This window comes from Eschrichtius robustus, chromosome 10 (genome assembly GCF_028021215.1).
Source record: "Eschrichtius robustus isolate mEscRob2 chromosome 10, mEscRob2.pri, whole genome shotgun sequence".
Classification (NCBI taxonomy): Eukaryota; Metazoa; Chordata; class Mammalia; order Artiodactyla; family Eschrichtiidae; genus Eschrichtius; species Eschrichtius robustus.
In genome coordinates this window covers 108,817,481-108,835,774 of record NC_090833.1, presented here as the reverse complement: position 1 = coordinate 108,835,774, position 18,294 = coordinate 108,817,481, and the positions used below count along the sequence as shown (strand labels likewise).

Sequence of the window (18,294 nt, the reverse complement as noted above, 5' to 3'; positions counted from 1 at the left end):
GAACCTGAAATGACCGTAATCTCAGCTATGCTGCTTTTGATTACACAGGAGCCCTAGTTATTGGTAGTCTTGGTTTCCATGGCAAGTGACATTTCAAAATAAGAACTTAATCCTTTTGGCTCCCAACTAAATCAGAGAAAATTCGCACCTTAAGGACTAGTTCAATTTATAGATGGGAAAGCTAAGGCCCAGAGTGGTGCAATGATGGGTCTCAAGTCCTATGGTTCCTTTGATTTTGGCAAAGCCAGAACTGGAAACTGCCACACCTGATTTCCAGCTTAATGCCCTTCCCACCGTATCATTTAGTTTAACTCAATGGCTATATACTGAGGGGCTATACCACACTATCCCCTATTAATTGATATGTTTGTCTATAGGTTTTCCTTTGTAAGTGCTTGGCATTTATTTCATTCTGCCTCTTCAGCCTTTTAGTAAACGATCCCTTTCCATTTTCCAGTGTCTTCGTTTATCAATCAAATGGTCCCTTTCTGCCAGTGTAGGAACGTTGGCAGAAGGAATAAATGAAGCAGAATTTACCACAACCACAACTCAAATAATTTCCAGTTTCTCCAAATCTCAGTTAGGGGTCACACATTACTCCTATACTGGTACCATAGGTGCTTTATAGTGGGAGGCTCATGGTTTGGTGTCTGCATTGCAAGCAGCTAAACCCAATCTAACCCCAGACAGTTACATGCCAATAACCCTTGCTGGCCACTGTGCACTGTTGATTTAATCAGTAAAGTCCTGTGACACTGAAGGGAGCCCAAACCACTGCCCGCATTCTAGAATTTGGTGAACACGTCTGCTTGTACTCCAAGTCCTCTTCCGTCTTGGACTGAAGGGCCTTAATCTCAGTGTTCAAATGGTGGTAACACTTATCAACTTGTTAGTTCTTTGGGGCTTCATCCGGCTTCTCTATCTGTTCCTGGCATTTGACTAGCAGAATAAGCTGTCCTGAAGGTCTACAGTGGATCTGTCCCCTGGGAGGACCACACATGTTGTTTTGTTTCCAGTGCCCACTGTGATATGATGCCTAACATTTTGTGTGACTATGGCTCATGGAGCTGCTGTCTTCAGAAAACAACAGATCTCCTTCTGAGGGGCAATTCCCAGTTCCGCATCTAAAGTTACTGATGACGTTACCATATTTTTTCCTCCTAACTCGCCTAAGTTTTGATGTGGTTTAGCATTTCTAACTCAGCATTTCCAATCAGGAAACTCTCATGAATTTTAGTGACCTCGTAGAGCCCTCCCACCACCAGCTTTACTGGTGACCATTTCAAGCAAGAACACAGCATCTTGGGATTTAAAGAAGCCTTAAAATCCATCTAGTCCAATGCTATTATTAGGTTGCTATACCAGTAAAGGTTTAGACACCTCTGGGGCAGAAAATTCGTTACATTCCATTTTGGACAACTCTGAGTACCAGAGAATGTTCAGCAAAAATGTGCTTTCTTATACTTACTTTACACCTAATGGATCTAGTTCTCCCTGCTTGGGACCACTGGAAACATGCATTGTCCGTCTTTTATATGCAGCTCTAAGGTCAAGTATTTGAAGACCACTACAAAGTCCTCTCCCTGTCTTCTGCCTTAGCCTGTGTCTTCCCTTCCTCAAGCTAAGCATTCTCAGTTCCTATGGAACAGTCCTATCAAAATGAATTTGATTTTAAAACATCCTTTGGTATAGAATCTCATCAAAAGCTTCCCACCACTATTTCATTCATTCAATCATTCAGCCTTATTGTCAGTCATTGCACTTCATGATAGAAATGCAGCACTGAAATCAATGCAGCCATGACCTCAAATAGCTCACGGTTCAGTAAAGAGGAAGAGACATAAAGGAAGCATAGCAAGCATCATAGTACAGATGTCCTTGGAGCAGTGGTGACACAAGAAGGGAATGAATGGGAATCAGGACACAGTTGCACAGAGGAAATACTCAAACAAGATCTTGAAGAAGGAGTAGGAATTCACCAGGAAGAAGAGGGGAAGGGTACCCTACACAGAAGCACGTTTCTTCTTGGATTCCCTGCCTCGGAGGACTGCAAGGAGTTTGGGGTGGTCGGAGAGGGAGCCTCAAGATGAAGAATGGAGAGATGAGGAGCTCTAGTGAAGGCTCAGGACCTTGTACATAGTAGGGTTCACCCCACATTCAACAAACACCCACCAAGTACAGAAACCATTTGTTTGGTTTGATACCCACGAGCCAAACTAAGAGTAAGAGGCTCTTTCGACTGACGAGTGGTGATTTTCATTTGGGGGTAATATGTAAACGAGGCACCGTCTCCACAACTAACGGCCTGTGGGTCTAGTCGGGGTTGACAGGTCAGGTGGGCTTTTGCATATTTCAGAAGGGCTGGTGACTCTCTGCTTTTGAATTACGCAGCTGAGTGATCCAAATAGCAACATCAGAAGTGGAGAAGAAACACAGATGCCCCCCAACTTGTGTCCCTCAGATTCTCCTCAACGTGTGGGGACAAAAGAACTCCAGGGGAGCAGGGCCCACTGTTCTGAGTCTTTACGGACCCACTTCTCCCTCTGTGCCCAACCCTGTGTGCCCGGGACTAGAGACAGGTTGGATATGGCACTTCTTCTTTTGGAGGGGCTTCTCCTTCTCTCCACCCACCCTGCCACCCGCAGATGCCCCATGAGGCGGAGCTGCTCGTAGCCCCCAGTAGGGGTGTCTTCCTGATTGAAGTGGTGGGTGGGCTGGTGAGGAAGATCCAGAGACCCTAGTTGTTGCATCTCTCCTCCCCACTCAGTGGCAACTCCGGGGGGCCCCAGGAGTATCAAATATTCCATCCAACTCCCAGACACTTGCTGAGACCTCCTGGGACTCGATATCACTGGCAAAGGAGTTGGAGGGTTACCTGATTGGGGCGCCGATGTCTCCCAAAGCAGCGAACCTATATAACTTCACCTTCAAGGGGCTGGTCACTAGAGGTTTATTCTCTTTTCAGAGTGAGTTGCCTTAAAGATCTCAGGTCTTTTCAGTTTAAAGTTCTACGGATACAACTACTGTTGAAAACCAATAGTCAAACATGGATTTTTGTCATATTTAAACCAACGTGTAGTGAAGTAGCTGTTGTGATGGATTTGAAAATAAGTTAGAATGGCCACTTCCCTTTAGAAGCTTGGGATCTAACTGGGGAGACAAAGCGTAAGCAAAATTACATGTTATTTTTGGTTTTTTGCTTTGTATTTACAATTTCTGCAGTCTACCCCTCCCACCTCCACCCTTGTACTTTGTGTGCATTTTTTTCAGGCTGATGCTCTAAGTGGACAAAAGCAGGTGATTACACAACCGGAAATGGCAGAAACTGAAGATTTTGTGGGTCAGGAGCCACATCCAGGTAACATCCCTACAGTATCACCTGATGAAATGATTGGGAACTGTTTACCATTATGTAATCAAGGGCAAATGAGCTGAGACTGTATTGAACTATAGTCATCGTTCCTTGCTCTTTATTCAGAAGCTGCTTTCTCACGACACATTTTTAACAGTGAATGAACATCAATTATTTCAATAACAACTAAAATATCCTATTCATAGTACAGTGGGTTGTCTGACCAGCAATTACATTTGTGCTTCCCCCTCCTTTAAAAGAAGGTTCCAGGAAACCATCTTGGATTTTCTGAGGGTAGCCCTCTCAGAATGGGCAAGGTAAGCCTCTGGAGTCACTGCAGGTGCTTTCCTTAGAAGGAGAGTTGTAGGGTGAACAACACTGGAGTTCGTGAGGGTGGCCCCCCTTCCTAGAAGGCTGGGTGTAGGGCCCCCGGAGACAAGGGGGGAGCCTTCCCTCGGAAGATGCAGGGGAGTAACCCCTATGTGCAGAAAGCAGGGTGTATCACATCCTTTGTGTTTTGAGAATTGAAGAGGAAAAACTGCTTCACTCCTGGGGATGAATTCCTTTCAGGGCAAGGGATCAGTGTTTCTGGGTCAGTGGGGTAGTGCTAGCATCTGAGACGTGGCTGGGCATGAAAACTGAAGGAAATGCATCTTTGGGGACCCCTTGGTTGGGTTAGCCCTGAAGGCGTGGGGCGTTCTGCTGGGAAGATCTGCGGCAAGTTCTGGCTACGGTCTGGATCAACAAAGAGCCTGTATTGAGAGCAGTTGTCAAAAGCGACACCTTGTGGCAGCAAGAAGCAACAGCAGCAGAGACTAAGACTTCTTCAGACTGCTACTCACCCCTCTGCTGTTTCTTCGAATAAATCAGTGTGAAATGCTGGAAAAGGCGAGGGAGTGCTTGAGCAATTACAGGGAAGAATGAATGTGGCCAGTTCACACCAATTCATTCCGGTTGCAGTTTAATATAAAACCACTACCCTTAAGTGGTTTAAATCCCAGATGAAGTACTTTTTCCTTTCCACGTGGTTTTTCATTTTAGAAATTGAAGAAAAAGTTTAAAACCTTGCTGTTTTATCTGACTTCTCAAGCGTTTGCTTTAGTTGAGAAATAAGCTTCCAAACTTTGATCAGATTAATTGCCAGTCTTTACAAAGTTGAAATAAAGGCCAGGATACATGGGCTGTACTGAGACTCTTTTGTACATGTGGCTAAGATACTGTGCAAACATTGTTTACACAAAAGAGTTCCCGAGTTACAGAGTCAAGATCAAGGCCCTCCATCCTTTTACTTTCTTTCCGCAGGCAGGGTGGAAACACACTGGAATTCCAAGACACCGTTTATAACACGTACTAAATTGTTCTTCAGCTGGCCGCTGGCTGCTGGCCGCTGGCCTAGGGGCCCAAGTTGCATGTTGGTTTGTTTGTTTTTTTCTTTTTTAATGGTTAAAAATTATTTTGTTAAAACTTATTGGCAGATTTTCTAGAATTTCACTTGATAACTTCAGTCATAACATATTTATAACTCTAAATGTTTTTCTTTTCCACACTCTGGGATCATGGATAAAATAGAAGAATAAGTTATAAACATCTTCCACAATATTAAACCATAATGTATAATAATTTAAAGTAATAAGACTGTAATTGTGCATCAAAAAACATTGGACTCGTAGTTTACATCCTTGGCTTTTTGTTCTTGCTCTGTCATTTGCTAGCTCTGTGCCCGTTAGAACAAGTCACTTGATCTCTCTGGAACTCTACATCTCAATTCATACATATTTTACATTGTTTTCCAGCTCATAAATCCTGTGATTCTGTCACGCCCCCCTACTATCAATATCTAGGCTCAAAAGTTTAACCTACAGTGTATTCCCTTACATAAGCTAAATTATTAAAGTTAGCTATTGATATTTGCATATTATAATCAAATAATCTGGGGACTTTGGAAAACCTTATCTGCCTCCACTTTTTTTTTAACTTTTTATTTTATATGGGAGTATAGTTGATTAACAATGTTGTGTTAGTTTCAGAGGTACAGCACAGTGATTCAGTTATACATATACATGTATTCTTTTTCAAATTCTTTTTTCCCATTTAGGTTGTTACGTAAGATTGAGCAGAGTTCCCTGTGCTATACTGTAGGTCCTTGTTGGTTGTCCACTTTAAATACAGCAGTGGGTACATGTCAATCCCAAACTCCCTAACTAGTGGCATGTTGTTTTTCTTCTTTGCCCATTCCACTCCAGCATAGCCACTGAGCCAGCAACCCCTTGGTGTTTCTAAGGCAGTCCTTAGACTGAGCCAGGATAAATTCTTTGAGTGGAGTTCACTCGTAAAGTTAGAATGTCTGAGAGAGAGGGTCTAAGGACAAGTTCTCTCAACTCCCTGTCACTGTGTGAGCAGGTGGGCGCAGAGATTCGGGCTTTGGCAGGCAGCTCAGGCTGTGCTGCAGTACCCTGTGGGGTGTGAGCCGGCTCCAGAACACAGCAGAATCTGTGCTGGAAGATGCGAGGCTGAGGCCGCCTGAGTTATCCGGGAGACCCGCGTCTGCAGGCCAGTGGCAGAGGCTGGGCCTTCTGCTTAGGCTGCCACCCTGGGTCCCTGAGAGAAACTCCCTCTCTCTGGTTCTTGAAGGAATATGAACCCTGTGTCATGTTCGGTTTGGAGGCCTCACGCCCTTTTATGAGCTTAGAGAGTATGACTCTTGGGGTCACCTGTTTTTCCAGGTCACCTCATGGCCGTCTCCTAAGGCCCACGCCAGCCCCAGAGGCACTGGGTTAGAACCATTTCCAACAATCTTGACTCCAAAGACCCACCTACTGCCCCTTTCTAACCAGGTGAATCCTGCCAGGGGGGTGTTTTCTAAAACTCACCCAAACACACAGTTTTGGTTACACCCTTTCCTGAGGTTTATGGACCCTTCCAGTTCTTCACTTCATAACCAATGGAATCCACTAAAGTGAATAAATCTCTGCAGAACTACAAAGATTTGCTTCTTGGCAATTTTTTTTTTCTTGCCCATGTAAGGAAGCAGCTGCTAATATCTTTCAGTGAGGAAGTGGGGGGAAAGCCCCCCAATTTAATCTCTGAAGGATGTCCACTGGGAGGGCACCCTCCAAAACTCTTGTATTGCTTATATTGATATTTTTGTCAGCCGACTCATTTTACAGATGAAGAAACTGAGGCTCCGGGAGAAGAAGAGATTTGCCCTGGTCACGTGGCCCGTTCTTTCCTCTGATTCTGCTCCCCATCAATTTCCCTGTTTGAAAAGATCTCCCAGGGGCCTTTCTCCACCCCACGCTGAGCCGTCTTGGGCTTCTCTTAACACTCTTGGCATTTGGTGAAGAATATCGAGCCATTTTGTCTTCTCAGGATTCCCAAATAGGAACTTTTCATGTCATTTCAACTTATCTTCTGGGGAGATACGTTGGACTCTGCGTTTTGGAACTAGATGCAGAGTCCTGGGACTCTGGGAATTAGGAATGGCCCAACAGGGCTGCTTCTGAAATGAGCTCACGGACATCCAGGGCTGGCAGGGGTCCTCCTAGACTCTTTGGGTTTGTGTATCAATAGAGGTCAGGCAAACACAGTGACCCCTGAACAACGCAGGGGTTAGAGCGCCCACCCTGCTTCGAAGTCAGAAATCTGCATATAGTTTACAGGTCAACTGTATACTATGCCCCCAAGACCTATAATTTTATATAACCTCTGTTTATCTCTAGTTGATGATGATTTATTTAAAGAACCAATGAAAAAAAGAAGAAGGTCAGATCGAGACCAGCGGTTCCGAGCGTTTCCCTCTGTGGAACAAAGCGCCCTTAAGGAATGTGAGTGTCATGAAAGGGCTCTATCACTTGTTTTAATGTGGCTCTGTTCTTTTCCAAATGTGTTAACGTGCTCAAAGGAAGAGAAGGTTACATTCAGAAGCAGGATGGAACATCTTCGAATGATCCCGATCCAAAAAAGGAGGCCTCCTAGTCTCTGCAGAGATAATGTAATATGACAGTTTATCTCTCAGAATCTGGATAGGAGGCTTGTTACAAAAATAATCTCTTCTTGATTAGAACTGTGAATGAAAATGGCTGTTTTGGTGCTTTCATGGGTATTTATATGATGTCCTTGCATTTTTATTTTTTCTTTTTATGACCACAGGAGAGAAGAATCTAGAAGGGCTACAGCCCATGGTGAAGCATACGCTGACTTCTGTTACACTAAGCCTCAGAGCAGGCTGGCTTCATGGGAGGCCCTCATTATCAATGACTGCTCTCCCACAAGCTATTATCTCTTATGTCAGATAACTTGTTCTCTTGTTTAATTGGCTTTTCATTTCTTTCTTTTTTCTTTTTTTTCCTTTCTCTGTAATATTGAGCAGATTCCACTTGTGGAGACCAAGTACTTGATCCCTGCCAGGTACATCCCGGCTAATACATCTCTATTGATTCCAGATGAGAAACTGGAGTCACGGACCAGAAGGGTTTTGAGCAACACTTACCAGAAACTCATTCAGTCTGTGTTCCTGGATGACAGCATCCCTAATGGTGTCAAGTACCTCATGTGAGTCTGACATCAGCTACCGTCAGATCTTACTTGGATGTCTTTCCTTAGGTGGTGGTGGATGCTTTTCTCCAACAATGAAAGGGAATTTTCAATTAAAAACTGAGCAAAGGGGCTTCCCTGGTGGCGCAGTGGTTGAGCACCTGCCTGCCAATGCAGGGGACACGGGTTCGAGCCCTGGTCTGGGAAGATCCCACATACCGGGGAGCAACTGGGTCCGTGAGCCACAATTACTGAGCCTGCGCGTCTGGAGCCTGTGCTCCGCAACAAGAGAGGACGCGATAGTGAGAGGCCCGCGCACCGCGATGAAGAGTGGCCCCCGCTTGCCGCAACTAGAGAAAGCCCTCGCACAGAAACGAAGACCCAACACAGCCATAAATAAATAAATAAATAAATAAATTAATTAATTAAAAAAAAAAAACTGAGCAAAGAAAGCCAAAAAGTTCTGTAGCTGCGGGCCATTATTGTTATTTCCGATAGTTACCATTCACTGAGCTGTCACTGCGGCTAGGTGATCTGCTAGATACTTTATACATATCAGATTTTGTTTAATTGTCCCAATACCCCTATAAAGTAGGGGCCATTATTATCACCCCCATTTTGCAGAAATTGAGGCTCTGAGAGGCCAAGACATTGACCAAAGTCACACGGTTGGTAAGTGAAAGGGCCTGGAATCCAGCCCAGGCTGTGGGACTCTGAGCCTGTGCCCTCAGTGGCCTGCGCCCAGCTGACTAGAAGGACTTGAGTGGTGTCAAGGCTGCATCTCCTGCCCAGTAAGACTCTTAACGTTGCTCCTAATAATACTTCACCTCTGCATAGACTTTATTTCTAAGATCAAGACTATGTAATTTCCATGGAACACAAACAAGGAGACTTCACATCTGTATAGACATTGTAGAGTTTGTGTAGAATTATCATTACCAAGTATTTTTGCATAATCTCATTTGATCCTCATGAGAGCTCTGTATAGTAAACAGGGATGAATATTCCCCTTTGACCAGGGAGAGAACAGAGATTCAGAAAGATGCGGTGACTTGCCCAGGATTAGAACTCAGTTGTTTTGTGTTCTGTTCTGATGATCTCCCTACTATGCTTCGATGACCGTGACAATGAGCATTTTTAAATTGATCTAGAAACAGGCTTCTTGCCTTGATTGAAAAGCCATCATTGGACCCAATCTACATCGGATTATTTGGAAGCACTGGGGCTGGGAAGAGCTCCCTGATCAATGCCATCATCCAGCAAGCCATGTTTCTGCCAGTGTCTGGAGAAAGTATATGTACCTCATGTATTGTTCAAGTGAGCTCAGGCTGCTGTGAGCAGTATGAAGCCAAAATCCACCTACTCTCCGACCAGGTAAGTGTTGCCTTCCTCCCTTCCTCCCTCCCTCCCTCCCTGTTATTCTCCCTCTCTCCCTCCTTTCCTTCCTCCTTCCTTCTCTTTCTTCCTTCTTCCTTTTCTTTCCTTCCTGCTCCCTCTCAGAGACTAACATTATGTTCCTTGTAAATATAGCTCACGTCTTCGTTAAACGAAAAGAACATAGTACAGAATGAGAAAGTCCAACAGAACAAGATGGGGGTTCTAGTGGGTCCTGTCTCAGCTCGTTATGGGACTTTGGGCAGGACGTTTCCCTCTTTGGGTTCCTGTTTCCTCATGGACAAAACAAGGGGGTTGGATTAGATGATCCCTGATGGGATTAGGTGATTTTAGATTTCTTGGGTATGCAGCCCCCTGCCCTCCACAGGGACGATGGATTTCTCTCTTTGTCAGTGTCTTCTGTATCTGTGTCATGGGGGGCTTGGCCCCCACTCTGCCTTGGCAGGAGTGGAAGGAGGAGCTGAAGAACTTGACGAAACTCCTGCACAGGCCTGAGGAGCTGGGCAGAGAAGAAGAGGACGCCTGGGACAGGGCTGATGCAGTGGAGGAAGCCATTTGGAAGCTGCAAATGTTTTATGGAAACGGGGCGGCAAGGAAGAACTATGAGGAGTTACTAAGGGCAAAGCCCAAAGGAAAGATTCCCACCTCCAGAGTCATCACCCTCAAGGCGGAAGAGGTAGGTTCGGGATGTCTTTATTTTTTCACGAGTCTCAAGGATAACAATTGAATCCATTTAGGGGATTTGCGCAAGGCACAGTGTTCTTATTGGGAATAAGTTGATACCAAAATCAGAAGTATCCATGAGAAAGTGGTTTTTCATTATTTATGGCTGTCAAATGGGAATTTTTAGTGTCTGAGTGGGGAGTTTTTGTTCACAGGAAAGACTGTGTACAGTTACTTAAAGATTAATTAAGGATGCTTTTGGTGGCAAATAATTTAAAAAATAAGCCCAATTTTTAATGGCTTAAACAAATAGGGATTTATTCATTTTCTCACATAAGGAGTCTGGGGGCAGCTGGGTCTGTGGGTTGGTTCAGTGGCTCAAACATGTCCGCATCCCTCTGGTTCCCCTGACCTTCCACATCCTGCTGCCTCATTGTAACAAAATTGCTACTGAAGTGCTGGACTTCACAGCTAGCTTCATAGAAGGAACAAATGGATAAAAAGGTGGCACCAACCACATCTCCTCTTTCACTGGGAAGTAAAAGCTTTCCTAGAAACACACCCAACAAATTTCCATGTAGATTTTCTTGTTCAGAACTGAGTCACATGGCCTTTCTGAGCTGAAGGAGAGTCTAGAAAAAACAAGAAGCAGACTTGCCAAGATTGGCTGAGACCAATCTCAATCCACTGCCTTCCCAAATAAACAAACAGTCAGGATGCTGCTGGTGCAGGTGAAGGGCAGGATGGATACTGGATGTGCACCTAGTAGAACAATGCTCTCTTCATTTTTATGATCAATATTCATTGTATTTAAATTAATATTCGATTTTAAATTAGACCGAAATACACGGGCAACTAATATGTAATTTATTAATGTTGTACATTTAAAAACCCAGTGTTTCTTGCATCTTAAAATTCACCTTTAATACATTGTTATTCTATTTGTAAATCTGGCAATTTTTGTATAAAACAAGAACAATTACTTACACCTGTTCTAAAATTTAATGTTCAATTATCTCCTAAGTTTACCATAGAAAAGCCTCCTTTAAAAGTTAATGCTACTTACATAATTAATCAACATTTCTTTTTATAGTTCAAATTAAATATATTTGACTATCTCAAAAAAATTGAAACACTTGACCAGGCATACTTAGAAGTCAAATGAATTAAACCTTTCAAGGCACTTAGCTCTTATATATCTAGAAAATGGGACAAATGTAGTAGCCATTTCTTATATTTAAATGGCTATTATAGTTAAAACTCATTATGTTCCTAATATCTAAAACATAGACCGAGCATGTCCAAAGAAACATAATGATGATAAAACTGGTTACTTTATCTGAATACACACAACTTACACCAAGGTATCAATATAATATTCATTTCTTCACTACTCTGTATTTAGAAATATCCCTTCCCGGTGTTAACGAATTTACCCATTGAAACAAGAGGAACAGAATTACCATCTCCATGAATGAGGGCACAAGTTCAGAGTCTGGGTCAGGGATTCTAGGCTGGGGTGAGGGAATCTGAATTTCCCTCCCAGAATGACTCGCCTCCACCAGTTTATTGAGTGGAGCCCTCTTCTTATAGAAAGCCCATGCTTTTTCTTTTATGTTGCTCTTTTTGTATCTCCTTTATTTTTTAATCAAAATATCTTAAAGAACTTTTATCATTTCCTCTTTCACAATTTCTTGTGATTTGATTAGAATTGATGAAACCTCTTACTCCCTACCCTGCAATTAAATCAGATTGCAACAAATCCTCTGACTTAATCTCAACTCTCTTAAGAATTTACTTTATCTTTCTTTCAGGACCATTCTGTAGATATTTATTAACAATGACTACCGTGCATCCCAAATCTTCTGTCCCCTGAAGTATCCCATAGAGATTCGCTGCCATACATAGTTGCTGGCATGAATATGTCATTGTACCAAGATATGTTTCGTGAAAAACAATAGGCTGAGAGTGATTCCCCATCTCACCCACCATCATAAAAACATCCTGGAAATGCCTATATGTCAATATATTTTTTGGTACTTGGAAGATAAATTTTTAATATCTTTTTGAAGATCAACTTCAATTTTCAATCTGGAAAATATGGTCACCATCTCACTATCCATTTTCCACAGTCAGGGCTTTCTGGTAATGAACATGTTCACATTAACTATGTGGGAAGAATCCTCTCTCTCTCAAATTTAGAATATTGCATATGACTTCCATTAATTTTAGAACTGGAATGGAATTTACAAGATACAATCATTATCCAGTGAAGCTATAACTTTCCTGAAGCCCTGTTCTGACTTTTTTTTCTGCATCTGTCAGTTAAGGAGCCTGAACTTCCTGATCTCCAGCGTCCTTTCTGGTTCTGAGTCTAGACCCTTCCAGGCTGGATCTGAGGCCTCCTGGTGCCTGTTGCCCAGGTGCTGCTTTTCACGTTTCTCAGTGGACCTTCGATGAACCCGAGTCACAGCCCATTCAGGGTGGACGTGCTGGGAGAATGTCTGGTGTGTGTGACCTGACCCTCTTCCCCAGGCAGGGGAGCTGTCTCTCAAGCTGGACCCCTACATCCGGACTCAGAGGAGAGGCTGGGATGAAGGATCAGCTGAGACACAAATCTGGCCCTTGATCAAACTGGTGGAAGTGACTCTTCCCAAATCGGAGCTGATTCCAGAAGGGGTTGTGCTGGTGGACATTCCAGGCACAGGCGACTTCAACAGCAAGAGGGACGAGATGTGGAGAAAGGTGATTCTCTTTCATATGGCTTTGTTCCCTCTTCCCTCAACTCCAGCACCCTTTCTAAAGCAGCAAAGAATGCTCTGCTTTCCGCTTACAGGATTTTATGAGCTCATCGGAGTTAAATTCTTCCACGTTCTAAGCCTCAGGGCAATGGCAGGATATGGTTGGCCAGAGAAATTGGGGAGGGAGGAATCATGAGTATGTGACAGATGACAAGGGCCAGCAATAAAGTTGTCCAAGAGTGAGCAGAGGAAACAAGGACAGAGCAGGAGAGGGAGGCCAAGATTTGGGTACAAAGCAGAGAAGCCAATAGCCACGCACCAAGGAACCAGGAAGCTGCTCACATGTTTGGTTGTAGGGAATAGAAACTCACTAAAGCAATCCCAAGTCAAGAAGGGTTAATCAAAAGGCTATCAAAGGATCTCACGAGACACAGCCAGGCCCCAGGACCACCTATCAGGATGGAAGCAGCTGTTCTCGCTCATCCTCTGCCTGGTCTCTTGTGACCCTGTTTCTCTTTATGCATCTCTCTGCAGAGTCCTGCTTCTCCCTTAGCTTTCTCTTCTAGCCATTAGGACCCATGCTGTGGAATAGGACCACCTTAGCTGCGTCTCTAAATGACATTGCTGTTCCTGTGCCTGTGACTGTCTGACTATAGTCTCTATGTCTTTTAGTTCAAATTCCTCAGAAGGAAAATCTGATCAATTACCGCCCAGCTAAGGATCAACTCTCTCTGGATTAAGTATCCATCCCTAGTACAGTCAGCTGTGCCTGAAGAGGGTGGTTGAGATGAAAGTAGGTAGGAGTTAAATTCCCAGCAAATGGAGCATAAGCTGATCGGGGCCCCCCCAGATGTGTCTGCAGCCAGAGAGTTAAGCACTAGGGCAGTTTGAGCTGCACTTAGTGATTAGAGGCTGGGGGATTTTTAAGAATTTATCTCTTTGTTAATTTGCTTTCTGTTCATCAAACACATACAATATGTAAGACTATGTACTAAGCACTGAGGATGCAAAGATTATAGCTAATAATAATAATAATAATGATAGCTGAGCTAATTTTATAGCTAATAACCCATGCAAGAAGGCTCAAGAGCCTCCCTACTGTCAACCTCTACTATATCCTACATGATAAACAACACAAAATGAGGAGTGAATGAACAGATACAGAACATGACCTTTTATGTTAAGAAGCGTGTGTGTGTGTGTAATGTTTGCAAATGCACAGCAAAAGTCAGATCCTGCCTTCTGGTTAGATACATACCCAACTGTTAACAGCAGTTTCTGTGTTTCCTACCGCTCTTTACTACAGACACCTCTGTATTGTTTGTATATTTTGCCTGAACATGTATTATCTTTAAAACTAAAAAGAAGAAAACAAAATAAAACAATGTTAATGCGAAGCAGAGCCTTCCCTCGAGGGGCTTAGAGTCTACTAGGAGAAATGAAACACGCAGATGACTAAACACATGGCAGAAAATGATGTAAGAGAAGCACAAGGAGCTATGAGCTCTCAAAAGTCGAAATCACCTCCAACCAGAGAGCTCATTCCTTCAACAAACAGCCACTGAGCCTCTACTCAATTTTATAATAGGCTCTGGATGGACAGAGACAAAGTCCTTGCCCTTGGAAGGCTTATAGTCCAGAAGGGAATGAAATACACTAATGAGCAAACCCCATTACTTAAAAATGAGAGCACGAGGTGACGACTTCCTCTGGGAGGTGGGTGAGGCTTCAGAGGGGACACAGATACTCAGCCTCCACCAGGTAGAGAACGCAGGTGGGGGTGGGACCCTGAGCACTGTTTCAGGCCAGAGAGCAGCATCTGCGGAGCCCAGAGGGCGGAGGGTGTGGGGGAAGGATGGAGAGAGGCGCAGAAGCCAAGCCTGGGAAAGGTGGGGTGGGCTTTAATACCATGCTTCCTGGGGAAGTTCGAAGGACAAGAGGGACTCGGGTGAGTGATAGAGAAAGAAAGGGCGTCTTAGAAGGAGCTCAGGAGTGCAGGGTGGGAGGGAACACGGGGCACAGGACCAGAGCCAGAAGGGACTGGGAAGGAGGGCCAGTGTCTGTGAGTCATGATCAGTGCAGTGGCTGCCAAAAAACGCACTGCAGGCCCACTGCTTCTCTGTTATATGTAGACTTTAAATTCAGCAGATTTGTGCTAAATGAATGACTGTGGGCTGGGGGAGCTTTGTGACTGGTTTCCAATAAAGATCAGGATGACAGCTTACAGATAATCAGCCTGTGCCCTGATTTTACAGATAAGGAAATGAAGGCTCAGAGATGGGAAGTCATTTGCCCAAGACCACACATCTACTGAGCAGCAGAATTTGAACCAGAGAGCAGGTTCCCGCCTTCCCAGCTGAGGCTCTGTCTCTCACCCCCCAGGACATCCCCTAACAGTTCTTTAAGGTGGAGGCAGTCCCGGCATCCTTCACCCTTGGTGGTCTGCTCAGGCCTGGCCGGGAGAGCCTTTGTTTCTGCAGGGTTTCAGCTCTTGGAGTGGAATCGCCAACCTCCTCTAGTTCCAGGCCAGTCCCAGGGGGTGACAGCCTGAGCAGGTGGCCGGCCTCTCTCACAGGGTGGAACCGAGGCTGCTGCCGGTTCAGATACACTGGGCAGCTTATCAAAGGCCGCTCGGAACAGAGGAACTCTGAGGAGGTTGGGCTGAAGCGAAGTGATGGTTCCCAGCCTGCTCTGCACTTCGTCGCCGCTCCCCTCCATGCTTGTGGTTTTGTGATATCCCCTCATGAGAAGTTACTAAAGACTCCCCTCCTTCCAGGGAGAACAGAACACGATACCTGTCCCGCACCTCCCCAGCTGCCCAGCAGTACCTTCCCTAAACTAAAACCATTAAGAGCTCAGACGTCCCCGTGCTGCCTGAGTCACCTGACCTCTTGGAGGCCCATTCTCACTGTGGGAAGGGAGGAGGGCGGCGATGGCAGGGGGCCATCCTACCCACTCCCAAATCCAGTGGCTCTTGTCTTATAGATCGGCTTTTTTCCGGTGTTTTCTGTGACTCTAATTTTACCAAATCCTGGCAGTCGGGAGCCTTGTGTAGGGCCTAAAATTTAACCACTGCAACCTTTATGATTGCAGTTCTCTTCTCTTTTAATAAACATTTATTAAGCATCTGTAGTTTACCAGGACCAGGGGAATATAACAGTGAAAGAGGCCCTGCCCTAGAGGGGAAGCTTCAGCTTCCACAGCCTGATGGAACAGTCTGAAGCATCCCTAAATTGGTTATAATTTGGGAAGCGGGAGGGAGCGATTGGTTTTATTTTCCTGCCCGAATTTGAATCCGTCCATGTAGGGGAGGAAGTTCAGGACCCATAGTTGTGTGGCCTTAAGCTGATCCTTTGCCTCTCGGGGCCTGTTATGTACCTTCTTTATAAAACAATGAAGTTTGTTTGACTCTTGAGATGGATGCTTTCATAACAATGATCTGTGAAGCCAAGGGGTTCACGGGCAGAGGGTGCGGGACACAGAGCAGGTGGGGACTCCAAACCCTCCACCCCCAATTCAACTATAGCAGTTCTATTTTCAAAAATCAAGTTTGGCAATTGGAATTCTTCCTAAGATTTCATTTGAAAAAGGCCCCACCATTAAAAACATGTTTGAAACCCCCTGCTCTAGATCAAGCTTTCTCAGCCTCAGCTCTTTTGACATTTTGGGGCCAGCGAATTCTTTGCACAAACTTGTCACAGCTTTTTGTACAAAGTCCTGTTCTGAGAAACCATAAACAAACTCAGTCTTGATGTTGGACCAGCTTTTCATTTATATGGCGAGATAAGATGAGTGAAACAATACAGTCAGAGAAATGGCACAAGGCAACACACTATTGCTTGTCACATGAAAGTTGCATATTAGCTAAAGCAATACATATGTGTTCAATCAGTAGGTTGCAATTTCAGGTTGATTGGCCTTTGCAACTTGAATCACACGGTTTCTGGCTCCCTGCTGCCACCTGGTGGTAGTATGCTGAATATTCAGGGGCAGCCAGACGTCAAAATGATGCCCTGTGGTGACAGCTTTGGGGTAGATGCATGACCAGGACTAGTTCTGGAAGAACAATAATTTTCCCTAGAGGACAGCTGAGGTAAATCAAGCCCGTGATGGATCTGGAACTGGAGGTCTGATTTCTTGAATTCTATCAATGACTACTGCCACAAACATCTCTGAAGCCTCTACTATGGGCCAAGTACTGTGCTTGAGGTGATGTGGATTCCAAGCTGAAAGGTGCAGCCCCTTCCCATCTGGTACCTCACAGTCTGGGTGAAGAGGGGGAGAGGGGTATAGAGTGCCGACCCTGTACAATAGTTCTGCCTGAGAAGTACTGTGGCAGGTAAGTCCAGGTGCTGTGGGATGCAGAGGTGGGGGGTAGCCAACCTAGCCTCACGTGGCCCTTGGCAGTATCAGATGGCAAATGGAGGTCAAGCAGAGGCACGGAAAGGGCAAAGGCCCCAAGAGATAGATGAGCAATTTACATCCCAGGAAGTGTAAGAAGCTCATATGGCTGGTGCCTAAAAGAATGTGGTGGGGAGGGATGAGAGGTGGGGCTGGAGAGAGAGTCGGGGCAGAGCATCAAGGACAGACATGGTACATTAAGGAAGCACATGCTCTACAACCGAGGCACCATTCATGCTCTTAAACATGCTGTGGTCATGTTTCACAGACCATTGATAAATGCTCAGTGATCTGGCTGATCAGTGACATTGAAAGAGTTTCTGGAGGGAGAGCCCATGAAGACCTTCTGAACGAGAGCATCAGAGCCTGCCAAAGGGGGTTCTGCAGGGACGTGGCCCTGGTGGTCACCAAGACCGACAAGCTCCACTTGCCGGAATATCTAAGGTACGGTGCTGGGCTTACAGGGATGCGGGCTTTCCTCCATGGGTCCTGACTGCCATAACTACGATAACAACAGAGCTTTGACTCATGAGCATTGCGGACTCAGGGAAGTGACCACTGGGGATAAAAGAGAAGTCTGGGTGACTTCCTGGGACATCAGGACCCTTGGGTATGTTGTCTTGGGAATCTTCCAGAGCAGCTGCTTAACACCCAACAGGCTGTGCTCTACACAGCTCCAGGGGCGCCACTCAGGTGTCTGAGATGTAAAGAGCAGCTCCTGGCATTTTACAGAGTGGTGGACCTGCCCGTCCCCCCAGATATGGGAAGTGTAGACGCCCCACAGCTAGTGGGCACTTCCTATAACACCGTCTGGCCCAGTACCGCTTTGAAGTGTCAAGATTCTGTTTCAGATTTGTCTCCTCCTGAGATTTTAAACCCATGGGGAGCAAGGTTCTCAAAGTTTCAGAGCTTGGCCCAAAGTAAAAGCATTCTTAGAGTCATACTCTAACAAAAAATAATGAAAGGTAAGCGTTTTAGAGCTTAATAGATGTTAATATATGTTGATTTCCATGCACATGTCTGTTCCCCCTGTAACTAGGAGAACTGGAACTTGTCTTCCACGTTGGGACACTCTGAAAGTGAAAGGGGTTGTTATTAATCTTTACAGAGGATCGGCAGGTATACACTGGTCTGTTCTGGGGACATGGGACACATGGTCATGGGCTCTACCCTTGCCAGCGTTTCTCTGCTCTAACAAAAGCTTCTCCA

The 18,294-nt window shown here is 44.9% G+C and overlaps 1 protein-coding gene across 4 annotated transcripts in view; it reads left to right on the top strand.

The window, feature by feature from the left end:
* NUGGC (nuclear GTPase, germinal center associated) overlaps positions 1 to 18,294 on the top strand; it is a 54,094-nt gene that overhangs the window by 10,019 nt on the left and 25,781 nt on the right. For 3 of the 4 annotated variants that reach the window (XM_068553591.1, XM_068553587.1, XM_068553588.1), the window contains exons 3-9: positions 3,271 to 3,358; positions 7,072 to 7,176; positions 7,795 to 7,903; positions 9,037 to 9,259; positions 9,726 to 9,956; positions 12,479 to 12,688; positions 17,354 to 17,529. In XM_068553591.1, the coding sequence (XP_068409692.1) occupies positions 3,316 to 3,358; positions 7,072 to 7,176; positions 7,795 to 7,903; positions 9,037 to 9,259; positions 9,726 to 9,956; positions 12,479 to 12,688; positions 17,354 to 17,529 (1,097 nt within the window). In that variant the 5' untranslated portion in view covers positions 3,271 to 3,315. Of the gene's footprint in view, positions 1 to 2,427; positions 2,580 to 3,270; positions 3,359 to 7,071; positions 7,177 to 7,794; positions 7,904 to 9,036; positions 9,260 to 9,725; positions 9,957 to 12,478; positions 12,689 to 17,353; positions 17,530 to 18,294 lie in introns of those variants that run through there. The other variant, XM_068553589.1, reaches the window with a different exon arrangement.